The 25,000-nt window shown below is 42.3% G+C and overlaps 1 protein-coding gene, 1 long non-coding RNA gene and 1 other non-coding gene across 15 annotated transcripts in view; 1 reads left to right on the top strand and 2 right to left on the bottom strand.

Moving 5' to 3' along the window:
* LOC128327129 (uncharacterized) overlaps positions 1-7,208 on the bottom strand; it is a 58,777-nt gene extending 51,569 nt beyond the window's left edge. For 3 of the 4 annotated variants that reach the window (XR_008308489.1, XR_008308493.1, XR_008308492.1), the window contains exon 1: positions 7,098-7,208. This is a non-coding gene — a long non-coding RNA (uncharacterized LOC128327129). Of the gene's footprint in view, positions 1-6,597; positions 6,684-7,097 lie in introns of those variants that run through there. The other variant, XR_008308491.1, reaches the window with a different exon arrangement.
* LRP1B (LDL receptor related protein 1B) overlaps positions 1-25,000 on the top strand; it is a 1,420,219-nt gene that overhangs the window by 1,016,004 nt on the left and 379,215 nt on the right. For all 10 annotated transcript variants that reach the window (XR_008308477.1, XM_053255348.1, XM_053255339.1 and 7 more), the window contains 2 exons: positions 21,907-22,107; positions 24,018-24,263. Coding sequence is in view for 9 of the 10 variants with exons in the window: in XM_053255348.1 (XP_053111323.1) it covers positions 21,907-22,107; positions 24,018-24,263 (447 nt within the window). In the remaining variant the exon portion in view is untranslated. The remainder of the gene's footprint in view (positions 1-21,906; positions 22,108-24,017; positions 24,264-25,000) is intronic.
* On the bottom strand, positions 7,094-7,197 carry LOC128341352 (U6 spliceosomal RNA). The gene has a single exon (XR_008314364.1). It is a non-coding gene; the product is annotated as a U6 spliceosomal RNA (small nuclear RNA).

Below are 25,000 nucleotides of genomic sequence, written 5' to 3'. Positions count from 1 at the left end.
TGCACCAACCAGCTTTTTGGTGATGGGTGTGCCATCTTATTCAAAGCTTTGCCCATTGTCTTTGCCTTCGCCTGGATCTTTGCCTATTGTCTATAGAACATTAGTTAAGTAGTAATCTGCCCTTGCTTTCATGTGAATTCTTTTAACTGATGACTTGAGAAACAATTGTGATCTCTCAGCACAGAGTAAGACAACTCATAAATCTGTTAATTGTGTATAGTGATTGAGAAATGCTGTGTGTGGATCCCACTGAAATTTTAATTAATGTTTTCAAGGAATAAAACTATGCTTTTTATTTTTGATTATAGAATAATAGAATTTTAGCACTGAAAGCAACCTTGGAGTTTTTGTAGTCCAACCCCTTTCTCAGAGCAGGAAATGGCTACAGAGTCCCTGATGGATAGCATCCAGTTCTATCAGATGTGAACCTGGTGTCCTTCAGTGTGCTATTATGCATTCCCTCATTTATTTCAAGGAATTAGTCAAACATCATTAACTAGATTTAAGGAAAATATTGAGAATAGTAAAACATAAGTAAAACAAACACTTCAAACTGCTCACAATTCTGATTCTTTTGAGTAGAACAGTATTCCATAATACTATGAAGCTACTTCTTATATTGTAGACAGGCTTAAATTAATTAATCATAAGATTCCCCCCTCATTTATAGTGCTTCTAATTAAATACTCATAATAAAGTGAAAAAAGTCACTGAAAATAGGAAAATACTATGGAAATCACATGCCCTTCAGATATTTGGAAACACAAAATGGTATTTAGTTGTATTTCTGAATGTGCCTGACAGCAACAATTAAGCCTTTTCAGATAGAATTTTAAAAGCTATTATAGCTATTTAACAAGTTGTTCTGGTAAGAACTAATCGGCCTACTATCCTTTCACTATAATCTTGATAGATAATTACCATTCTCACAAGTTAGCCCATATCAGTCTTAAATGTTCACATGTCTGCCATCTTGAATTTGGTTGGATGACACAATCACAGACCACACCATTGAGGTATCCCTATGTGTCCTTACAGCTGCAGAAGATTTGGTTCAAATCAGTTTGGAAGTTCACAAGTTAGCCCACTTGTGCCTCAAATGTGCACATGTCCACCATCTTGAATCAGGGTGGATGACATCATTACAAACTATTCCCTTGAGCCATCCCTATGTGTTCCTTCAGCTGTAGCCAATTTGATTAAAATTGGGTAAGCAGTTCACAAGTTAGCCCATTTGCTCCTCAACATTTACGCATCTGTCATCTTGAATGTAATGACATCATCACAAACTACATTATTGAGGTGTCCCTACAGCTCTACCCAATTTGGTTAATATTGGTCCAGGCATTGTGAAGTTGATAGGGGGACACACACACACACACACTGTAGTGGATTATAGGCTTTGTCCCAGAGCAAGCTCCCATGAGGGGAAGGAAAAATGCTGAATCATCCCTGTTGAGCTTTCTGGAGAAAGCTACTCCTAAAACTTTCCTGTAATTTTTGGTAGGTTCTAAAGGCTGCCGCCACCACTCCTCTTTTCAACAGAGCTTGACCCTCCTTGAGCATGGAGTGGAATCCCAGGGAAACTCTCTTTCTCTTGGTATTGGAAAAGTACACAAAAGTCCTCCCTGTGCAAGCTTACACATGGTGAGAAAACTGGTAGTTGCTGAATGTCTGAGGATGTGATCGCACCAGAGTAAGACCCCCCCTTCCAGCCCCCCCTCTCCTGAGTTAAAAACCCCTCTCGGAGTGGCTTGTAACATGAAAGAACAAAAAGAGACTTGCATTTTGGGTGGTATATAAATATGTTTAAATAAATAAATAAAAACAGGCTCATTCAGTGCTACTTACTGCTTTCATCTGAGGCTCTCTCAGATTTAGTTACAGGTAAAAATACTTAGTAGGTTACAAGAATACTTCAAAAAGCACCCCAGATGAAGTGGAGTGGCACACTTTAAGAATTGTGGTTACCCAGTTGCAAGGAACAGGTAAGTAGGAAAAATACAAACACACATTTAAAAGCTTACACAGTCTTTTGCAATGTCTGGGCTGGATGGGCGAAAGCTAGTGTTTTTTAGTTTAGTTACATTACATGTAAGCAATAATAGACCAGTACCAGGAAAATGCAAAACACACACACAAAAAGAATATAACTTCTAACACCAAGTCTGACTAAATGAAACTTTCCCTTGACTAAACTTCCCAAAGCCAAAGTCCTGGCTTCCTTTGTCTTGAACTCACCCAACCCTGGATTGAGAATTCAAGTCCCTACAGTCCTATCTTCCAAGTTCTGTAGCCATACTCCATGGCCACACATCCTGCTCTCATCCCCAGCTGCTTCTTCTAACAAAGAAACTCTCCTTCCTTCCATTGGCTAAGTCTCACCCACCTGGTATGCTGATTGGCTGATCACTAGAGTTCAACAGCCTGTCAGTCAGGACAGGGTTCACATTCAGTTAACTCTTTAGGGGAGAGGTGGCTGATCACTACACACACAGACCGGAGAGAGAAGACAGGAGATGAGGAGGAGAGAGGAGAGGAGACAGGAGAAGAGGGCTGGTCTTGTGGCAGCAAGCATGACTTGTCCCTGAGCTAAGCAGGGTCCACCCTCGTTGCATATGAAAGGGAGACTAGAAGTATGAGCCCTATAAGATATTCCCCTCAGGGGATGGAGCTGCTCTGGGAAGAGCAGAAGGTTCCAAGTTCCCTCCCTGGCATCTCCAAGATAGAGCTAAGAGAGATTCCTGCCTGCAACCCTGAAGAAGCTGCTGCTAGTCTGTGAAGACAATACTGAGCTAGATAGACCAATGATCTGACTCAGTATATGGCAGGTTCCTATGACTGCAGGGTGATCTTGTAAGCTTACTTTCCTTAAGGAAAATAGACTAAAAATTGTATGTCATTTTTTCTGACATATATCCACTCAAATAAGATTACCAGAAATCCTAGTGTTAGTGCACAAGTATCTTTATATCTTTGTGACAATAGTTTAGATCATCTCAATCTTTCTTAATAAGAAACCTCAATGTAACTTCCGCCTTCTCTGATCTCAGTGGACCTGGTCACAAGTCATGACTTACTTGTCCTATTAACTTCAATGGGATTTCTGACTACTAAAATAGTCAGGCTGTCAGCCGGTTACCTTACCTTTTTCTTTAATATTTCAGTTTTGAATATAAAAGAAAGTACTGGATTAGCAATAAAGGAAATGTATAAACATGAATATTAATAAGGCCCGTTTCTCATTTACTGAAGTAATAACACACACAATATAGATATGATGGGGGAATGCAATCTGACTAGTGGGGAAGATAGGGGAATCCAGTTTCCCGAGGCTCCTCTTTCCCCCTGTTTCATAGCAATGTGTGCCTGCCCAGCAATGTGTGCTCTTCCCACAGTTCCATAGCAATGCACGTCAGCCCAGGTTACAGGCAAACATATACATCTCAGCCCTCAGAATCAACAAAGCTATCTCCACCTGCAGTCCCCAGATCACCTCATCCAATTCTCTCAGCCATCTGCTGAGATGACCCTTATCTCTCATGTTATGTCTCTCCCCTCCAGGTGCTGTTGGCAGCCAGCCCGCTATCACCTCACTACAGCGGTGGCTGCTGCTGCTGCATTGCCCTGGTGCTCAGATAGGCCAGTTACAAGGCACAGAAGTTCATCATCATGCTGACATTACTCACACCCACCCATGCACTGCAGCTTGTCTTCTGTTCTTCTTCTTCAGTTCCTGTCCTGCTCCTCCCTGACTTGACATTTCAAGAAAAGGAGAAGGGAGAGGCTGTTTTTGAGGCCAAAATAGAGCAGGCATGGTGAGAAAGAGGAGACTGTTCCAGAGTTAGCCTTCTTAGAGAGGTCTCCCACTGGCGAGGACCCATTGTGGTGAAAGGAGGGAAATAAAGGGGAGATAAAGGGCATCACCCTGAACTGGAAGGGATTAGGCTGTGGCTGCTACCTCATCCCTCCCATCCTCATATGGAAAATAAAGATTTACACCTGTAAACCAATACTTGAAACAGAAACCATGCATACCTGCAACCCTTTGAACAGATATTTCCTTTATGAGAGCATACTCAGAGAAGATGGATCTATAGTCAGGTATTACCTTCTAGACTAACTAGGGTGTGTGTGTGTGTGTGTGTGTGTGTGTGTGTGTAGCAAGCATTTTAATAGGGAATAACAATAGAATATTGCATGAAGTGGCTAATAGGAATGTAAGAAACTGCCTTATCCTGAATCAGACCATTGTTCCATCTAGCTCAGAGCAGAACCGTCAGGCCTGTAAAGGCATTGCTCATTTTGAGAATTTCTCTTTCTCTCTCTCGAGTTTAGAACAGTTTTGGGCTGCCTACTGTCATTATGGCATCTTCCTCCACTCAGTCTCAAGCAAAAAAGAAAAAAGAAAAAAGGCAGCTATATGTAGAAATGTCGTGAAGAAGGGGAAAGAGTTCTGTTAGTTGCATGAAGTGCATTAGAATACACTGAAAGCTCATTGTAGAGTATGTAACAGACTTCTCAGTTTCTCATGGTATGTGATGTGTGTGATTTTATTAAACTCTTACAATGTGTTCCTTTTTTTGGAGCTGTTCAGGTGGCAAGCCTAGTTATAGCGGGTAATCAGGAGCACAACTGCAGTATGTGGGGAAAGGATATTTAACTCTTTCTTGCCATAGTCCCAAGGTGCTTCCCTTGCAAGACTAATAGCAGTTTCTGTCCCAGGCTTGGCCAATCTCCTATGGCTGCTATCACTACTTACAAAAAGTAATAGACATGTGGAGTCAAATTATACCTTTATAATAACATATAGTTTGGCCACTATAAGCTTTATTGGACATATGCATAGGCTTACTGCCATCCTCCTGAATAGGAAAAAGTAACATTTTCCTTTCTTCCTTGATAATCATCAGTAGGGCTGAGTAGACTTTTTGTAACTTTAAATTTTCCTGTCATAATATTTATTTAATAAGAGATTTTTTTTTCATAGAACAGATACGCAAAGTTATGTGAAAATCCAGTCTATTCCATTCTTTATTGTCCATGTTCTGGACACAAAAGCTAAGTACATACAGGAAGCAGTGTACTATGTCCAGCACTTGGTAAAAATAACAAAATTTCGGAGGGGTTTTGAAAACTATATCAGCAGTGTAAGTGTGTACTTCAATGACAATAAAGCCATGTTTTCATCATAAACAATGAAACAATTAGAAATTTTTCTTTGCAGTTATGGATTAAGGAACAAAATGTACAGTACTATATTCTAATCTGGCAACTTGTTAACTGACAAGAACAACAGCGCTTTGTAGCTCTGCAACCTTATCAGGCAAACATGTATTGCAGTCCTTGAGGCTATTCTGACGATCACCAGAAAGCAGGCTAAGGAAGCCTAACCCACTTTCTGGTGCTTTTTGGAACCACTGGGCTTGTGGGCGAGCCTGGTGGTTCCACGGTGGCTAGCCCGCCTAAATTCCCCTCCCCTTAAACGAGGTTAATGGAGTGAGTGCTTCATTAACGTTGTTTATTTGCTTGAGTGCAGCTGCAGCACACGGCGACACACGAGTAGACCCCCAGCCGGGAGTCCCCCAAGAATGCCCTGTGCACTCGTGTGGGGCATCCTGGGACTTCCAGGGGCCAAGTGGCCCCCAATCCCCGCAGTCCCCACCGGCTCCGTGACAGAGCCGGCAGTCGTGTGGGTGGCCGATCCAGCTGCCTAGGACTACATGTTTTATCATCTGTGGAGAGAGCGCACTAAGCCCACTCTTCCTGCAAACCACTGTGAGGCGCTTCACACCGCCAAGCTGCACAGCCTTTAAGGTTGATGTTGCCTCAATGCCAAGAGAAGCCACAAGCCAATTACTGTGACCTGTGAAGTCTCTAGGGAATGGCAAGAACTCCCCTTCATGCAAAAACCACATGCCTTAGGGTGCTTACCAATAAACTTACCAATAAACTGTGTCTAAGCACCCTGCAACCTGCACTGTACCTACTACGGGGTGGGGACCTAGCCTAGCTTAGCACCCACCCCTGACTGAGTGCTAAGAAACTCAGGCCAATCCCTGCTGCAAATTATCCAGGTAAATATTAGGGCCCAAGAGGACAGAACTGATAGCTAAAGGGGCATCCCTTTCCTATCTTCACAACCCATGGACAACAACAACGTGAAGAGGAGGGTTGAAACCTGGAACTTCCAGATGGCAGGTTAGAACTGCTCCCGAAGCAACTCTCATCTCATGATAAGAACATAAGAACAGCCCTGCTGGATCAGGCCCAAGGCCCATGTAGTCCAGCATCCCATTTCGCACAGTGGCCCATCAGATGCTGCTGGAAGCCACAGGCAGGAGTTGAAGGCATGCCCTCTCTCCTGCTGTTATTCCCCCGCAACTGTTACCCAGAGACACTCTGCCCCTGAGGCTGGAGGTGGCCTATAGCCCTCCGTCTAGTTGCCAATGATAGACCTCTCCTCCATGAAGTTATCCAAACCCCTCTTAAAGCCATCCAGGTTGTTGGCTGTTACAGGATCCAGCAAATCAAAGTGAAGTCGGATTTCCCCATTGCTCAGGGCCCAGCAAACTATGGGATAGCCCAAAGTGGCACCTTAGCCAATCTGGATGCAACTTGATCTGTTGTGTGCCAATGCAGTGTTCTTAGTTCTGCCTTCAAGGCCCAATGTAATGGTGGCCTCATCACTTCATCAGAAATGCATATAGCATATCAAGACTGCAGTATGCCATGGTTCTTAGTTCCGTACACAATGCCCATCTGTGATGCTGCAGTGACCACATCACTGCATCAGAAATGCACACAATGTTTCAGAACTGCAGTACTCCAATGTTTGTAGCCACACCCCCAAGCCCATCCATGATGCCACTGTAGCCATATCACTCCACCTATGATGCCACCATGGCTATATTGCATTGAAGGACTTCAGCCCATACTGAACACAGCTGCAGGTGCTTGGCCCTATGCAGTACAATAACCCACCCACCCCGCCGCATTTTGGCCCATCATAGGGTTGTTCAACAACAGTATCACAACCCTTAATTGAAGCTATATCACTAATCTGTAATGTGCACCCAGCCTAGCCCATTTGTTACCTTTAGGGAGCAACCTGTCCAAAAGTGCCATCCTTGTGCAGGGGGCCACACTAATCTTCTCTGCATCACTCCTATTTTTGCATATGTGCTGCTGAAGCAAGCTGTGGTGGAACTTCTATAGGAGCTGGTGAGTGAGTGTTTTTGTGGGTTACCCTAGTAACCAGGCACAGAAGGTTCAGAGGGGGAGGGATTTTTAAAAAGGCAATTGAGACAGAGAGAAGAGAGAGGGAGTTGGATTTAGTTGTGTGGGAGTAGGATGTGGTTTTGAGCTGGGGGTTGAGAGTTTGGGGTGTGTGTTCTGAACAGGAGAGATTGTTCAGAGGGGCTGTGTGGAACTTGAAGGGTGAATGTGTGGAGGCTGGAGAACCAGCAGTGTATTGAACAGCTCCTAGTAACAGACAAGAAGGTCTGGAGGAATTCACTAAGTTTACAAACCCAAGTTTAATTCTGTCCCTGTTATTTTACCTTCCTATATGTTAGATTTTATCCAGAACAGCTGAAGTACCTAGTAACTTGGTAGAGAAGCTTGTGTGCCCTGCTTTGCAGAGATCTTTATTCTAATCAGTAAATAATAAACTTATTCTTGTTTTCATTTTATGCCTCAAGTTTTGTTTCATTTTATATCCTGAACATATACGCCTATCCTGCGCTCATGAGGCCATGCAGCCAAAGGTGTTGAGTACTGAGAGCAAGGTAACAAGAACTTATATGGTGGCAGTGAGGGGAAGTAGAAGCTGAATGAATTTCCAGAACCTGAGGACTAAACTGTCATAGAACAATAAAATCAAATCACCTGCTTGGAATTGATGGGGCATCAGGGAGGGACCCTGACACAAGCCAATATACCATATGTTCTGTCTTAAATCCCCTCTTGTGTTCAGCCATGTAGGCTTAGGAATAAGCAAGTTATACTAAATCCAACCAGACACCTAAAAGGCAAAACATAAATGCTTTCTACTTAGCTGGCCTACTGCTCAATGCTAAAAATACATAGATTGCCCCAAACACCTCCAGGTGCCAAGCACCACGGCCACTACAGCTCCTCGCATAAATGAAGCCCAGTGATCTCAGAACCAACACACTACCAAATTAATGACCCCCAAACCCAATTAACTATTTTTATCCCCCCCTTTCTTTCCTTACTTTCTTTCAGGGTGTGTGTGTGTGTGTGTGTGTGTGTGTGTGTGTGCATGCACATGCCTTCCTTTTTCGTACTCTCCTCCTTGGTCAAACAAAGCAACTGCCCAGCCAGTTCTTACTGCCCCCCCCCACCTCAAGGCAGCAACAATAATGGGAATGGGGTCACTAATATTATTGGCCATATTAAAGCAGTGTGAGATGAAGAAGGTAATAGAGGTGTGCACAAAATTGGTTTCTCTCGTTTGGTTCCAGTTCAAACCAGGCTCGAGCCGGGCCCTTCGACTCAAGTACCAGTTCCGTTGAGCCAGCCTGTGGTTCAGCTGGAGCTTGAACCATTCTTCAGCCATTTCTAAAGGTTTGGCCATAGGGAATAAGGGGAATTTGAAGCAGCCCATAATTCCCTGCAGGTAGTGCCTAGGGACACCAAAACAGGTTGGGTGCTAGGGCCCCATGGGTGCCAACTACCACCCACCCCACAAGGCAGTAGCACACTCAGGTGATTTTTAAAGGAATGTTTATGTATTGTAGATTCTTGGTTGTTAACTTCTTTTTTTTAAGCTCTGTGGTCACCAGGAGTCAACACCAACTCGATAGGACACTTTACTTTTACTTCCTATGAAAAGAAGTTATGTAACTACTGAGAATCTAGAATATATAACATTCCTAAAATATAACCTGAGTGTCCTACTGCCTTGTGAGTTGGGTGGTAGTTGGCACCCATGGTGCCCTACCACCCACCCCATTTTGGTGCCCCTAGTCACTACCTGCAGGGAATTATGGGGCTGCTTAGTATCCCCATTATTCCCTATGGCAGAAAAACCAGGAAATACGTGAAACTCCTTTGCTGCTGCAAGCCCCTTGGTTCCCCCCCAGCCAATGGGGTCACAATTGCCACAACAACAACTCCGAGTAGCACAATGGAAAGCCACCCAGAGCAGAGTACACTGCCCGATCAGGGCAGTGGCAAGACAGACAAAATTGAAAAGTGACACATTGTGTCACAAAATGGCCACCGCCACTCACCCACCACAAAATGGCCTTGAGCTATCGAGGGAAATTAGAGTCAGCTTGATCAAACTGGGCTCAGCTTGGCTCAAACTTGGACCAGCCTCATTCTTTATGCGGCCGGTTCAGTTTGAGTTTGAGTCTTCAAACTGAGCTGACTCACACACTCCTAGAAGGTAAACCCTTGGGAAACTTGGAGGAAGGTAAGTTCTTGGGAAGATTAAGAGAGAAAGCGCCCCCCCACACACACTGTTAAAAGTGGAAGGGGGGATTTCCCACCAGGGAGGCACCTCAGCCTTCCCCTAACAGCTTTGCTACCCCGCCAAGCAAAACTAAACCAACGAACAAACAAAAATCAGTGCAAGTGCTTATCTTTGTCTGTTGCTGCTCCTGCTGCTGCTCCCCCAGGAGGATCAGTAACACATCTATTTCTAATGCCTCACAAATGCTGACTGCTAGTTTGGGCTGGAGAGAATGCTGTAGGCTCTCTGGCTCCTCCCATCCAAACCCTCAACCAATTAAATAACCCCACCAGCCTCGTGTTTTATCAAAGGTTGGGTGGGTCAAAATCACTGCACCCAGCAGACACCCAGTAGTACACACACACACACACACACACACACACACACACACACACACACCCTTTCTCAGTGTTGTTAGGATGTGCCTTTCCCCCTGTGGTCTTTTGGCTCTCTGACTAGCTGTCATATCCTCCTATTTGCTCATTGCCAAATTGTATTTTATCTTCTTTTGGATGATCTGACACATTTACACCTTCATCCCTTACAGATGATTTTTCTTGAATTGGATGCTACCCAACTCCTGTTAGCTTTTCCCCAGTGGGAAAAGCTGTTCTGCATTCCTTTTGATATGCTAACAGCTTGGTTCAATTGCAGTGGAGCCTGTCCCTTTTGTACACACGGCTTTCCCCAACTTCCTCTTGACACCACCATCTCATCCATACGTTAAGACTCCTCAGCTCCACTGGTCTGTCTGTTCCTGAACCTTGGGGATCCTGGGCTTCAGCATCCTACCTAGCAACTTAAATTTGGCTTCAGGACCTAATAACCTTTACGTGATTGGATGATCCGTATTGCTAAGTGGTGTTTCTTCCCCTCCACCTCGACCGAATTCCAATTGTAACACAACAGAACCCAGGGCAGGATTTTTCACTCTCTACCCACATTGGTCTGCCATTTTTTTCCATGGTCACTCACGGAAATGGCCTCTGTGCATGTGTGGAGGCTCTTTTAGTTACTTCCATGCCTGCACAGAGGCCTCAAACTGGCCAAGGCTATGCAGGGGGAGGCTGGCAGGGGTGACAGAGAGCTGCTGCTGCCCCACCCCCCCACCCCGCCCAGGTCACCATTGCCACCACTTCTAAGGTACCTTTTTATTCCCTCCTGCCCCACTCTACTTTTCTCCCACCCCCACCCACCCCCTTTACTGGTAAAAGAGAATCCTTACCAGATCCCCCTTTACTAGTAGGCCTCCGAGCCTTTCAATCTGGCTCTGCTCTAACGCGAACCAGGTCTAGTTCGAGCATGTATTGAACCAAACCGGCTTTCTTGGTTTTGTGCACATCCCTATAGTAAACATTTTGTTTGATGTGGTTATATTGTCATGTACTGTATTATTTTATGTAAAGCATTTGAGGTTACATTTTCTGGGTGCACTAATGAATGTTAATATTTCAGATTTTGAATGAGGTCTTAACAGTCAGAATCTGTGTATATATAAGAAGTATAAAAGCAAGTGATGAATGGATATAGGACAGTTATTTAGAGAAGAATGGAGGCTAAAATGTTGTCTGCAAAACAGAAAAAAATATGTCTCATTAAGCGATGGTAATTCTTAAATAATGCATGCAAATTGAAATAAAATTATCAAGACATGCATAATAATACATGTTTAATTGTAGGCATTTCTTTTGAAGCTTGACAACAATGAATTTGTTCACTGATATCCATTTTGTTTTAGTTAATAGCAAGTGTCTAGCCTCTCACAGTGCAGTAACAATCTTCTACCACAGACTATTTTCTTTTCATTAAATTGAAGGCAAATCAAGTAAACAGATTTCTTCTCATAGCTTATGTATGTATAAAACAGATTAAAATTAAGGTAATGGATTATTGTTAAAGCAAAATTAATTTACATTGGGAGGGGACCAATTTGGCATCAATATTTTTCATTAGTTTTCCATTGGCCTGTGTACAATTAAATGAAATCTCATATGGACCAATAACATGGCAGACATGAAGAGAAGGGGAAAGGAATACAGAATGTGCTTGAGCAGAGGAGTAGTTGAGAGACTGATGGGAAAGAGCTGAAAAGGCTTATGGTGCTGGGGGACTTCAATATCCACTTCAGGACCACGTTGTCTGGTGCCGCTCAGGAGTTCATAGCGGCCATGACAACTGTGGGCCTATCCCAAGTGGTCTCTGGACCAACACATGTCGCTGGTCATACTCTTGATCTGATCTTTCATTCTGATCAGGGTGGTGTTCCGTGGGTGGGGACTCCTGTGATTTTCCCATTGTCATGGATGGACCACCATCTGGTTAAGGTCGGACTCACAGTTGCGTCCCACCTCTACAGGGATGAGGGACCTATTAGAATGGTCTGTCCAAAAAGGTTATTGGATCCAATAGGAATCCAAGAAGCCTTGGAAGGATTTAATGTTGGCCCTGCTGGTGATCCGGTTGATGCCCTGGTGGAGAATTGGAATAATCAGCTCACCAGGGCAGTAGACATGATCGCTCTTAAGCGTCCTCTCCAACCCGCTTCAAAAATGGCTCCTTGGTATATGGAAGATCTGCGGGAGCTGAAGCGGCGGCAAGGTAGGCGACTGGAGCGCAAGTGGAGGAAGACTCGAATCAAATCCGACAGATTGCAACACAGAGCACATTTAAAGATCTATGCTCTGGCTATACGTGCAGCAAAGAAGTGTTTCTTTTCTGCCCGTATTGCTTCTGCAGTCTCTCGTCCAGCGGAGCTATTCAGGGTTGTGAGGGGGCTAGTAGGGCCTCCTGCTCCCCTGAATTCGAATTTGGAACCATCAATTGCCCACTATGATGCTTTTATTGAGTTTTTTGTGGACAAAGTCTCTCATATTCGGGTCGATCTAGATTTAGACTCCACAGTTATCGCAGTGTCAGATGCAGAGGTATCCAGCAACTCCTCTTGTGTGGTTAGACTAGATCAATTTCAGTTTGTGACTCTTGAGGATGTGAACAAGCTGCTTGGAACGGTACGTCCTACCACCTGTCTGCTTGATCCTTGCCCAACGAGGCTTATACTATCTGGCAAGGGGGTTGTTGTGGAGAGCCTGGTGGCAATTATAAATACCTCTCTGAGAGAGGGCAGGATGCCTCCTTGTTTAAAGGAGGCAATTCTTAGACCTATTCTTAAGAAGCCTGCCTTGGACCCCTCAGAGTTTAGTAGCTACAAGCCTGTCTCCAACCTCCCATGGTTAGGCAAGGTGTTTGAGAGGGTGTTGGCCTCCCAGCTCCAGGCTGTCTTGGAGGAAACTGATTATCTAGACCCATTTCAAACTGGTTTTCGGACGGACTATGGGGTGGAGACTGCCTTGGTTGCCTGATGGATGATCTCCAACTGGCAATTGACAGAGGAAGTGTGACCCTCTTGGTCTTTTTGGATCTCTCGGCGGCTTTCGATACTATCGACCAGAGTATCCTTCTGGAATGTCTGAAGGAGTTGGGGATGGGAGGCACTGCTTTGCAGTGGTTCCGCTCCTACCTTTCTGGCTTATCCCAGATGGTGTCTCTTGGAGATTGTTGCTCTTCAAAATCTGAGCTTATATATGGGGTCCCTCAGGGCTCCATACTGTCTCCAATGCTTTTTAATATCTACATGAAACCGTTGGGAGAGATCATCCAGAGATTTGGTGCTGGGTGTTATCAGTATTCTGATGACACCCAAATCTATTTCTCCATGTCAACATCATCAGGAGAAGGCATATCCTCCCTGAATGCCTGCTTGGAAGCAGTAATGGGCTGGATGAGGGATAACAAACTGAGACTGAATCCAGACAAGACGGAGGTACTTGTTGTGCAGGGTTGTCACTCAGGAAATGATATTGATCTACCTGTTTTAGATGAGGTCACACTTCCTCAGAAGGAGCAGGTACGCAGTTTGGGAATGCTTCTGGATCCACACCTTTCCCTGGTTCCCCAGGTTGAGGCAGTGGCCAGAAGCGCTTTCTATCAGCTTCAGTTGATACGCCAGCTGTGTCCATTTCTTGAGGTTCATGATCTCAAAACAGTAGTACACTTATTGGTAACCTCCAGACTTGATTACTGCAATGTGCTCTATGTGTCGCTGCCTTTGTACGTAGTCTGGAAATTGCAATTAGTTCAAAATGCAGCAGCCAGTTTGGTCTCCGGGTCATCTTGAAGAGACCATATTACTCCTATATTACAGGAGTTGCACTGGCTGCCAGTAAGTTTCCGGGCAAAATACAAAGTGCTGGTTATAACCTATAAAGCCCTAAACAGCTTAGGCCCACAGTACTTAAGAGAGCGTCTTCTTTTGCATGATCCCCATCGTCCACTGCATACATCAAGGGAGGCTCATCTGTGACTACCTTCATGTCGTCTGGTGGCCACCCAGGGACGGGCCTTCTCTCTTGTTGCCCCAAGACTTTGGAACGCACTTCCTGTGGGAATAAGAGTCTCCCCATCTCTAGCAGCTTTTAAAAAATCTCTAAAGACTTATCATTTTACCCAGGCCTTTTAGCTTTTTAACTTTTTAACTTCTGGATTATTTATTGATTTGATTTAAGCTGTTTTTAATATTTAATTGATTTTAATGTTTTGTTTTTATTTGTTGTAAACCACCCTGAGAACTTGGATTATGGTGGTATTAAAATGCACTAAATAAATAAATAAATAAATAAATAAGAGTAAAGACAGACAAAGAAAAAAATAACAGAGGGCAAGGCAAGTTGCGTTTGGAAGGGATAAACTGCTGACCCGCTCATGATTTTGGACAGATGGGGTTTGGTTTGAATGAGATAGATAGGAGCTACTGTTTATATGTAGGATTGGGCAGGTTCTCTGCCACAGCCAGAGAATCTGAAAACGTCTCAACAATGATCCTATTGTGGTCAGCTTTGTTGGCCCTGTAAAATATGTAGTAAGTATACCTATAATACATTAACATCTGGATGGTACCACAGCAGGTGGAATGTTACAATAGGGAAGAAAAAAAACTCTTTCTGTTTATGCAGGAATTGCGAGCCCTTTGGGACAAGGACCTACCTTCCAGTTTTGTAAAAGTTTCATGCATACAGATGGTAATAATAAATAAATGATACAAGGGTAGCCCCCTTTAACATACTAAAATTATGAAACTTACTGAAAATAGCAAATTTAACTTACTATTTAGTAAGTTTAACTTCCAACTTTTCTATGTACACAATGGTAGACGTGTGATTCTTTAAAGGCATAGATGAGCTAACCATTGAACCGCCTAACAGATTAGAACCAAGTTGTTTGAACCATTGTAGGGACACACAGGAACATCTCAACTGCGTAGTTTGTGATGATGTCATCCACCCCAATTCAAGATGGTGGACGCATGAACATTTGAACTTGTGAACCACCTAACCAATTTGAACCAAATTTTGTGCAGTTGTGGGGACACATAGGGACACGTCAGTGGCATAATTTGTGATGCTATCATCATCCACCCCAATTCAAGATGGTGGATGCATGAACATTTGAGAGCCAGCATGGTGTAGTGCTTAGAGTACTGGACTAGGACTGGGAAGTCCCAAGTTCAAATCCCCATTCAGCCATGATGCTTGCCAGGTGACTCTGTGCCAGTCACTTCTCTCTCAGCCTAACCTACTTCACAGGGTTGTTGTGAGGAGAAACTTAAGTATGTAGTACACCGCTCTGGGCTCCTTAAAGGAAGAGTGGGATATAAAATGTAAATAATAATAATAATAATAATAATTTTAAGCAGACATGGGCTAACATATGAAGATGGTAATTTTCTATTAAGATTATAGTGAAAGAAAATTAGGCAGATTAGTTCTTACCAGAACCTCTTGTTATAAAGTGTCTTCAGACCATTGCTTTGTGTTACTTATGCATTTGGTATGTATGCTAAAGTGATTTCTTAATTTAAAATTTTATTTTTACTATTCTTTTTCTTTCTTGAAAGTGGTGCTTGCCACAGAAAACATTCACCAAGTTGATTGAGAGGAGATCGGGATATGTTACCTATTATTTCAAAATATTTGTTTTAAAAAGTGAGAAAGATATTACAGTTGGTCTTGGCCACCCAAAACCAGAGATAATCACTTCACTCTGGAAAATTATTGAAGGTGCAGCTGTTTTCAGACTTGTATTTGCTTGTCAAACATTTCTTTATTCAAGAGAATCAACATTTATTTTCAGACATTCTACTAAGTGTTGCTATACTGTTAAGGGAAATACCCATACTAACAGCACTATATATACTGACTCTTTTGCCCTCCCATCGTGAAGATAGCCATATCCAGTCTTCATTGTGAGGGCCTAGTAGCTGGAGGAAGAGAAGAAATCAGTTTGGCTCTGTTTACATGCTGGTTGTGGCCAACATTCTTATTAAGGCTGCACATGAATTAAATGAGATAGGCCCATGCAGCAGAAAGCTAGCTCAGCTACAAGAATCACATGGTGGGCAGTGGGGTCATCATCAGTGATCTCCTGTTCCCCGGAAAGTGCCTTGTACCACCCAAAAATAAGTCCTTGAGGATCATGCAGCCCTTGGGGACATAATTTGGGTGGTGCAGGGCACTTCTCGGAAAAGAGGAGATTGGTGAAATTAATTCTTCTTGCACAGGTGCCAGTGTTGTGGTAGTTGGGAAGCCTTCCACAGAAAACCTACTTCTTCCTACAGTGTGCATGCAGCCTTAGGCAGAATATTGGCCAGTGTCTTAACCCTCCTAGTCCTCTCAGCCCTCCAACAAAACCGCAGCTTAAATGATTCCCTGTGGGCATGTGTCTGATTCAGGGGGCATTTGTGATGAATCAATGGAAAAAATGTATTTCATTCATTTGCTATTATTGTCCTAGCACATTTAGTAATAATAATGAACTTTCTCTTGTCATTTGTAGCTTCCAAAAAATCATGACATAGACAAAATTGGCAAGGTTAGAGTTTGAAACTCCTTAGGCTCTAGAATAACATCAAATTAAACTGGGAACAGAATCACTGAAGGAAGCACAATAAGATTCACTGATCACTAGAAGAAGAATATGAAGCATTTCTAAGAATTAACTGGAATTCAGAATTCAATAAGAAAATAGATATGCCAGCAAACTTCTCCAAATGTGGGTTCAGAGAACTTTAAAGGTTTGAAAACCGTTTGGAGATGTTCACCAGCACTCTGCTTCCTAACGATCTGTTAATAAATGGAACAGGTGCTTCTCTTCTGTTTTTGGGGAACAGATGTTATAATTTCTGAGCTAATTTGAGACAAGCAGAGAAGAGCTTGCCCACTCTACCAGAAACAGTACTTTTTCATTATTTGATTTGCAAAAGCAAACTGGAATCTTAGGCACTATAATGGGGATTTTAGCAGGGGTGTAGCAAGGTTAGAGTGGGCCTGGAGATGAGATTTTAAAATGGACCCCTCAATGCTGATTAACAAAGGAGAACTTCAACCATGCAATGTGATCCTATGTATGTTTTCTCTTAAATCCTAACAAATTCAGTACAGTTTGCTTCCAGGTAAGTGTGTAGAGAATTGCAGCCTCAGGTAGCAAATCTAACCACATTTAACTGGAAATACATTTCACTGAAACCTAAAGGACTTTGTAATTTTTTGTCATGAAACAAGCCACTTAAAGGACTTTTAAAATGGTTTTTTAATTTAAAAAAAATTAAAAACCAACAATTTGTCCAATCCACTTCAATTTAAATATACATATTCCTTCCACATTTCTCTGCTCAAAACCAAAGCACTATGCCCAGTCATTCCATGTGATCTAAAGGCTGGGGCTGAAATGGGGTTGGTTTTTTATGAAGCCAAAGGGCAGATTCTTCCATATCATTTTTAAAAATGTTTTTAAACATATTTTAAACCAGAAATTCCTCAACCTATGAATTAAATATCCAGAGTCATTTCAATCTGCCCTACATACCGCCCCCCATCACCTCATATTAAAGCTCTATGGCAAGCAGTCACTAAATACCCAAGGTGGGGGGGATAACCACAAAAAGGAAATCACATCCTACATTACTAAGCCTGAGGAGTCATAAGCTGGGCAGAGCTGTGGTGGGCAAGGGCAGCCAGCGCTGGCCACCTGGCCACCCTGCCTCCCTCCTTCCTGCTTGCTTGCTTGCCTGCCTGTCTGCCAGCACTCAGATTCAGCCTTCAGGGAGGCCTGCATGGAGGCCTCTCTGGAAGCCCTGCCACCCGCCGAACAGCTAAGAGGCAGAGACCAAAGAGGCTGCAGCAGCTTGCAGGCTGCTTCATTCCCCTGGCCAGAGCAGGAGGGCCAGCAGGCGAGGCAAGGGGGACTGGCTAAAGGGCCTTGGGGAACCCTCCAGGCCCTATGGGCATAGAGACATTTGTCTCCCCTTGCCCAATAGAACTTACACCCCTGGATTTTAGATAAGTTGTATTGTGAGAGAGAAAGTTTTGTAATGGATCATCCCATATAGGATGGTGGTATTGTAAGAAAGGACAGAAAGCATCACTTCAGTTTAAAAGCATAGTGTGGGTCCAGGTCAGTAACAGAAATAAAAAGCTAGAAGGGAAACATGGTTCATAGTCCTTCAAAAATCCATCAAAATGAAGTGTGACATGGTTCATGATTGTTAAGATGTACATTAAAGTGAATTAAGTAACACTCAAAATGTTACTTAAAGTAAAAAAGAAATGGCTTCCTAGACTGTTGGTGTATATTATGTCATGTATATCATTGTGACCAGTTTTGTAATTGTATAAAAACAGCCTTAGATATCTTTTGAAGTCAAAGACTTGATTTAAAAGCAGAAGTACTATTAAATCCTTGGTGCATGTGACATGATGAGTTTCAGGGGTGCATGCTCCTCCCTTTCCTGCAAGCCTTTCAAGAATTCTACTTCTTATTGAAATTAGAAACAAACCAGTCAAGATGTCTGTTGTTGAGTCTCCCCACCGCCCAATGAGGAAGTTGATATCATAAGGGCTCAGATGGTTAATGGGTGACATAGAATAACAGAATCAGACTCAGTAGTAAAGGGAATACTTTTTATTTGATAACTTACAGAAGTAATGTTCTTCACCCCTCTACTGCTGTTAATTTCTTTTCTTATCAAAATAAGAACAGCCCTGCTGGATCAGGCCAAAGGCCTATCTAGTCTAGTATCTTGTATCACACAGTGGCCCACCAGATGCCTCTGGGGAGCCCACAGGCAAGAGGTGAGGACATGCCCTCTCTCTAGTTGTTGCTCTGGTATTCAGAGGAATCTTACCTGTAAGGCTAGAGGTGGCCCACAGCCACCAGACTAGTAGCCATTGATAGACCTGTCCTCCATGAATTTGTCTAAGCCCCTTTCAAAATTTGGTGGCTATCACCACATCCCGTGACAAATAATTCCATAGATTAATTATGTGCTGTGTGAATCCACCTGTTTGTTCTCTTGTCAGTCCTAAATTTCCTGACCTTCAGTTTCATGGGATGACCCCTGGTTCTAATGTTGTGTGTGGAGGATTTCTCTCTGTCCACTCTCTCCACTCCATGCATAATTTTATACACCTCAGTCATGTCCCCCCTTAGTCATCTCTTTTCCAAGGTAAAGATTGTTGCTACAGTTGCTGTAGACTAGCATCATAAGGAAGGTGGTCCAGGCCCCTGATCATTTTGGTTGCCCTCTTCTGCATTTTTTCCAGAGCTACAATATCATTCTTAAGATTCAGTGACCAAAACTGTATGCAGTACTCCAGATGTGTGTCCGCACCATCATTTGTATAAGGGAATTATAAATTAGCATGTGCTTCCACATTTGGAATACTGTGTACAGTTCTGATCACTGTATCTTAAGGAAATAATAGAACTTGAAAAGGTGCAGAAGAGGGCAAACAAGATGACCAGGGCCTGGAGCACCTTCCTTATGAGGCAAGGCTACAACATTTGAAGCTCTTTTGTTTGGGGGAAAAAGCCACTATAGGGGGACATGACAGTGGTGTATAAAATTATGCATGGGGTAGAGAGAGTGGTCACAGAGAGATTTTTCTTCCTCACAATACTAGAATGAGGGGTCATTCCTGGTCCGGTTACCACCGGTACATCTGGTGGTGACTTGGAACCAGGCCTTTTCTGTAGCTGCTCCTGGTCTATGGAATGCACTCCCGGTAGATATCCGCAGTTTAGGCTCATTGTCAGCCTTTAAGGGAGCACTAAAAACTTATTTGTTTGGCCTGGCTCTCCAAGGCTTGTAAAGTATTGTTTTTTAAAAATATTTTGATTGGTTTTAAATGGTTTTAATTGTTTTTGAAATGTTTTTATATTGTTTTTAGCACTGTGTTTTGAATTGGGTATTTTTATGTCTTTTTAAAGTTGTTGTACACCACCCAGAGCCTCTGGATGGGGTGGTTTATAAATGTAATAAATAATAATAAATAATAATTCCATGAAACTGAAGACTGGGAAATGTAGGACTAACAAAAGGAAGTACTTTTCCACACAGCAGTAGCAAGAGAGAGGGCATTCCCTTACCTTATCTGTGGACTTCTCAGAGGCATCTGTTGGGCCACTGTGGGAAACAGGATGCTAGACCTGATAAAGGCCTAGATAAACCTTAGGCCTGATCCAGAAGGGTTGTTCTTATGTTCTTTTGATGCAGCCAGGTGGCATTATCTATATGTTAATGTTGTCTCTTGTATGTCTAAAGAGGTGAACCTATTGTCTCTGTTCAAATCTGTATAGTATCCCTCACATTGGCTATTGCTGGTGTCTGCCTTGTCTTTATTTTTTAGACTGCTATTTGCTATGAGAATTCACACCTCAGAAGTTTTTTCTGAGGTGTGAATTCTCATTCTATCATAGCAAATGAGATTTTTTTCAATTAAACAACTCTCATGACCCCACTTTCACTTTTTCACACTTTCCTTTACTATGAATAATATGAGGAAGTAATCAATTTAGCACACTTCACCTTATGAAGACAAACCTCATAAAAATAAATTCACCAAAATTCACCCCCTGCCCAATCACTCTTAAATTGGGGATGGGTGGTAGCCTCCACCCATTAGACACTATCTACCAGCCCACCCCACTCCTTTGGGGCAGATCCACTTTCTGCCCCCAATCTGCCCCAAAGACACCCAAACTTCAAATATTCCCAAAATATCAGCCCTCTGCCCAATCCCCCTGAAATTGGGGTGGTAGCCTCCACCCATTAGGGACTACCACCCCACCCCCCTATTTTGGGGCAGATCCACTTTCTGCCCCCAAACTGCCCCAAAGTCACTAAAACTTCAAAAATTCTCAAAAAATCACCCCTTTGTCCAAACCCCCTGAAATTGGGGTGGTAGCCTCCACCCATTAGGCACTACCACCCCACCCCACTATTCTGCCCCAGGCCCCACTTTCTGCCCCAATCTGCCCCAAAGACATGAAAATTTCAGAAATTTACCAAAAATCAGCCCTTTGCCCAATCCCCCAGAAATTGGGGTGCTAGCCTGCACCCATTAGGCACTACCACCGCACCCCACTCCTTTTGCCCAGATCCCATGCTATGCCCCCAAACTGCCCCAAAGTCACTAAAACTTTAAAAATTCACCAAAAATCAGGATTTTTCCCAATCCCCCTGAAATTGGGGTGGTAGACTCTACCCATTGGGCACTACCACCCCACCCCAAAATTTTGCCCCTGGGCCCCTTTTTACCCCCCCAAAGCGATTCAGATTCGGATTCAGATTAAATCCAAATCCGAACCGAATCAAGGGTGATTCGGGTGACCCAGATTCGGGCACAAAACAGAACAGGGGTGATTCGGTTTGGGTCCGAGCCGAATCACCCGAAAACCCGAATTGCACACCCCTAGGGAAAGTAGACAACATGCTCACAACTTTGAGATGACACTAGTTATCTATGATTTGCTTACCAAAAAGTATTTCACTGAGTTTTGGAACAAATTCTTACCATTCATACAGGTACCCACTTTAATCTTGGAGTTTCTGAGGTGTTTTGCTCCCACAACTCTTATTTTTCAGAATTACTTTACAGCCATACTACATGTGTCTCATAGTAATACTGGAATGACTGAGCTTTCCCAGAAATTTTCCTCTTCTGTTGTTTTCAACTAATAAATAAATCAATAGCAAAAATGTTTATTCTGATTTGTGTTTCAAATTTTAACTGTAAAATTTTAAGATTGTGGAAGCACACAAGATCCATACTTTCTGTTTAGTTGGCTTGAACGTGCACTTCAATATATTTTTCATTCACTATAAGTTTGACATTCAGACAGGAAATTAATGTTGACAATTTTGTTGTCGAGAATGCTTTATAATACAAGGAAAAACTGTCGTTGAAAATTTTGTTCTTTTTAAATGTGTCATTAACAAAAAAAGGAGGGATTTCTGGGTGGTAGTATTGGGGTGTTTTCTCTCTGGCTTTCAGTCTGATTTAGTGTGCTTATTTTCTCTTTTCTCCAAGGGAGATGCATTAGTAAAGCATGGCTTTGTGATGGAGATGTTGATTGTGAGGATCAGTCTGATGAGGATAATTGCGAGGGATATATGTGTGGACCACCAAAATACCCTTGTGCTAATGACAGTTCCATATGTCTACAACCTGAGAAACTCTGTAATGGGAGAAGAGATTGTCCTGATGGATCTGATGAAGATGTTCTTTGTGGTATTTCATGTTTGATCAAATCTACATCTATAAAGAAAAAAATGTTCTCTATATCTGATTCATACTGTTTATCCGCATATTCCCTTTGAAAATATTCATGTTAAAACTTCATATGTTAACCTGAACTTTTCATTGTCACGTGCTTACTATGAATGAACTCTCACCAAAGTTCAGTTGTAGTGAAGTGCATAATTTTATTTATTCCTGTGCTGGATGGTTGTAACAAACTTCCATGATCTGCACTCAGTGATGCATTCCATATTTTATCCCCATTGTGGAAATCATTGGGTGGCATACATACATCAAGAGTAAAATGTCTTGCTCCAGCATAAAAACCATTGTTCCATAGCAAGACTACTTGCTCCTGAGTACAGGAAGCTATTGTCAGGGTTCAGGAAATTCACTAATCTACTTGTCTGTGACGAGTGAGAAATGATGCCCAACAAGCGAAGACATTCCTGACATATAATGCACCAACATAACTCAAGTAAAAAATCTTTGGCTGGTGAACAGAGCCAACAACCCTCAGTTATGGATGCTACCCACTGTCTTTTCATCCACATCTTTTTTGCTGCTCTGTATTGGTTGATGTCTCCTCAATTAAATTTAGTAATATATCTGGCTGATACAATCAGTCAAATGAAAAGAGTTAAGTAGAAATGACATCCATGCACTTGGGACATTGAAATCATTCTCCTACTCCTGTGTACTACCTTTCCCCAATATGTGCTCACAACATTAGTGAAGAGGTGTTTTGGCAGCTGAGCTAACCTGAATTGTGGAAATGGAAAGCATTCTGAGGTAGAACTGTAAAGCTGAATGTTTATAATATGATAGGATCATGAAGATTATGCCCAAGCCTATTTTGCCCACTCCGCTACCACAAGGCAGGTTCTTGCAAACATCATCTAGTGGTCTTCAGGAAGGCTTTAAAGACACACCTGTTTATCCAGTTGTTTGCTTGCTATACTATTTTAAACTATTCTTAAATGTGTTATTGTTTTTAATGATCTAATTGGTTTTACTTTTTTTCTTTCATAAACCACCATGAGATTTTATAATTTGGTGGTATAACAATGCAGTTAATAAATAAATCTGGCTACAGTTTGGTTGCTACAGGTAGAAAACAAAGGAAGGAAAAACCAGACATTGAGTAAAAACATGTGCAGTTAATTTTCAAAAAGCCTGGTTCAAATTTTCAGGTCTCTGGTCAAGTTGGACCTCTTCAGTTTCACATGGGGTGCCAAATAGTAGAAAGGAGATCCATGCAAAATCATTTTGGAGAAAGTTAAGGTGGTACAGTACAGTCTTCATAGTATGGGTTTGTGAAGGTTTGAACTGGTCATCAGCAAACTGATTGGAATGGTAATGTGTCTCTGATAAAGAGTACGAAGTAGAAAGTCCAAGATCTTAGATGGGAAAATATCCCTTCCCAACCTCCTTGGACCACAGTAGTGGTGTTACTGAAATAATACACCCTTTATACATTTATCCAGTTGTGTCTTTGAGATATTTCCCTCACAACTATTCTTTTTCAGAATTTATTTCTTTTCTTTGTAGTCACTTCATGTGTGGTTTCTCATTACTTTGTGGTCACTCAGAATCTTCACATGGTTGACTATATTTTTGTTTTGTCTACTAAAAGTTTACTTTTGTTTTCAGCTGCTAGGTCTCCTATCAATAGCAAATATGCTTTTTATTGCTCTTGATATGTGTGACGTTGCACTTGAATTTCCTTCCTTTTATTCCAACTCATGAGTCCAACTTGCCATTTATAACTTCAAATCCTTCACTGTATTAACAGTGTTACTGCTGTATTAACAATGGTCCTAACACCTACATATTACATATCACTGTGCTATATATCCAATAATCTGTTGTGTCTGAGAAACACTCTGTTTTTATTTCAGATGAATGCTCACTGAACAATGGTGGCTGCAGCCACCAGTGTTCAGTAGTCCCTGGAGGCAGAATTGTCTGTTCATGCCCCCTAGAACTGTACCTGAGTCCAGATAATAAAACTTGTGAATTTGTAGATTATTGCACCAAGCACCAGAAGTGCAGCCAAGTGTGCGAGCAGCATAAAAATACTGTTAAGTGCTCCTGTTATGAAGGTTGGAGGCTCAATAAAGATGGTGAAAGTTGTGCTAATATTGGTAAGTTGACATTTACAGTCTATTCACTACAGTAGAACTTTTTCTATGAAAATATAAGGGAAGCAGAATAAGACCTATTTACTTTAAGAGAAGCGGTATGACTCCATTGCTTTATCTAACTCTTACATATTTATTTATTGTTAAATATGAATACCGTATTTATTAATATAAAAATTTATCTCAATGTGGTTAACAACATATCCATTAAAAGTATTTATAAAATCCATAAAAATTCAAAATGACATAACCAATAACACCATCGAATCAACACCACCAACAAAAAAGCACCCCTTGATGTTCAAAGGCTTGAGTTAACCAGGACTTTATCTGCCTCTTAAAGGCAGTGAAGGGAGCCAAAGAACAGATGCCTGTTGGGAGAGTAGCCCAAAGCCTGGGGTCATTAACTGAGAAGGCACTTTCCTACAGCTTTCCCAGAGAGCAGGCTTTATCTCAGGTTTACTGTTAGGCTTTACTGTGAGTTTGGGGCATATAGGATAATCCGATGCAAAATGTGGATTTTTAAAACCTGGATTTATATCAAGCTAGGCTCAAATACGCAAGGACAAACCCAAATCGTGTATGGAGTGCCCGCTGATATGTTACACAGACTTCGGGGTAAATATGACCGATATGTGAACGCACACCCTCCATTCATGTGGAGATGTGAGCTAAAAGTCCCACCTGGGAATGCTCCTGTATAACAATTGAGCCTCTCTCAGCATCAGCACATCGTACAG

The sequence above is a fragment of the Hemicordylus capensis genome, chromosome 1 (genome assembly GCF_027244095.1).
Source record: "Hemicordylus capensis ecotype Gifberg chromosome 1, rHemCap1.1.pri, whole genome shotgun sequence".
Classification (NCBI taxonomy): Eukaryota; Metazoa; Chordata; class Lepidosauria; order Squamata; family Cordylidae; genus Hemicordylus; species Hemicordylus capensis.
The sequence above is the reverse complement of the archived record's forward strand: the minus strand, read 5'-3'. Positions and strand labels throughout refer to the sequence as shown.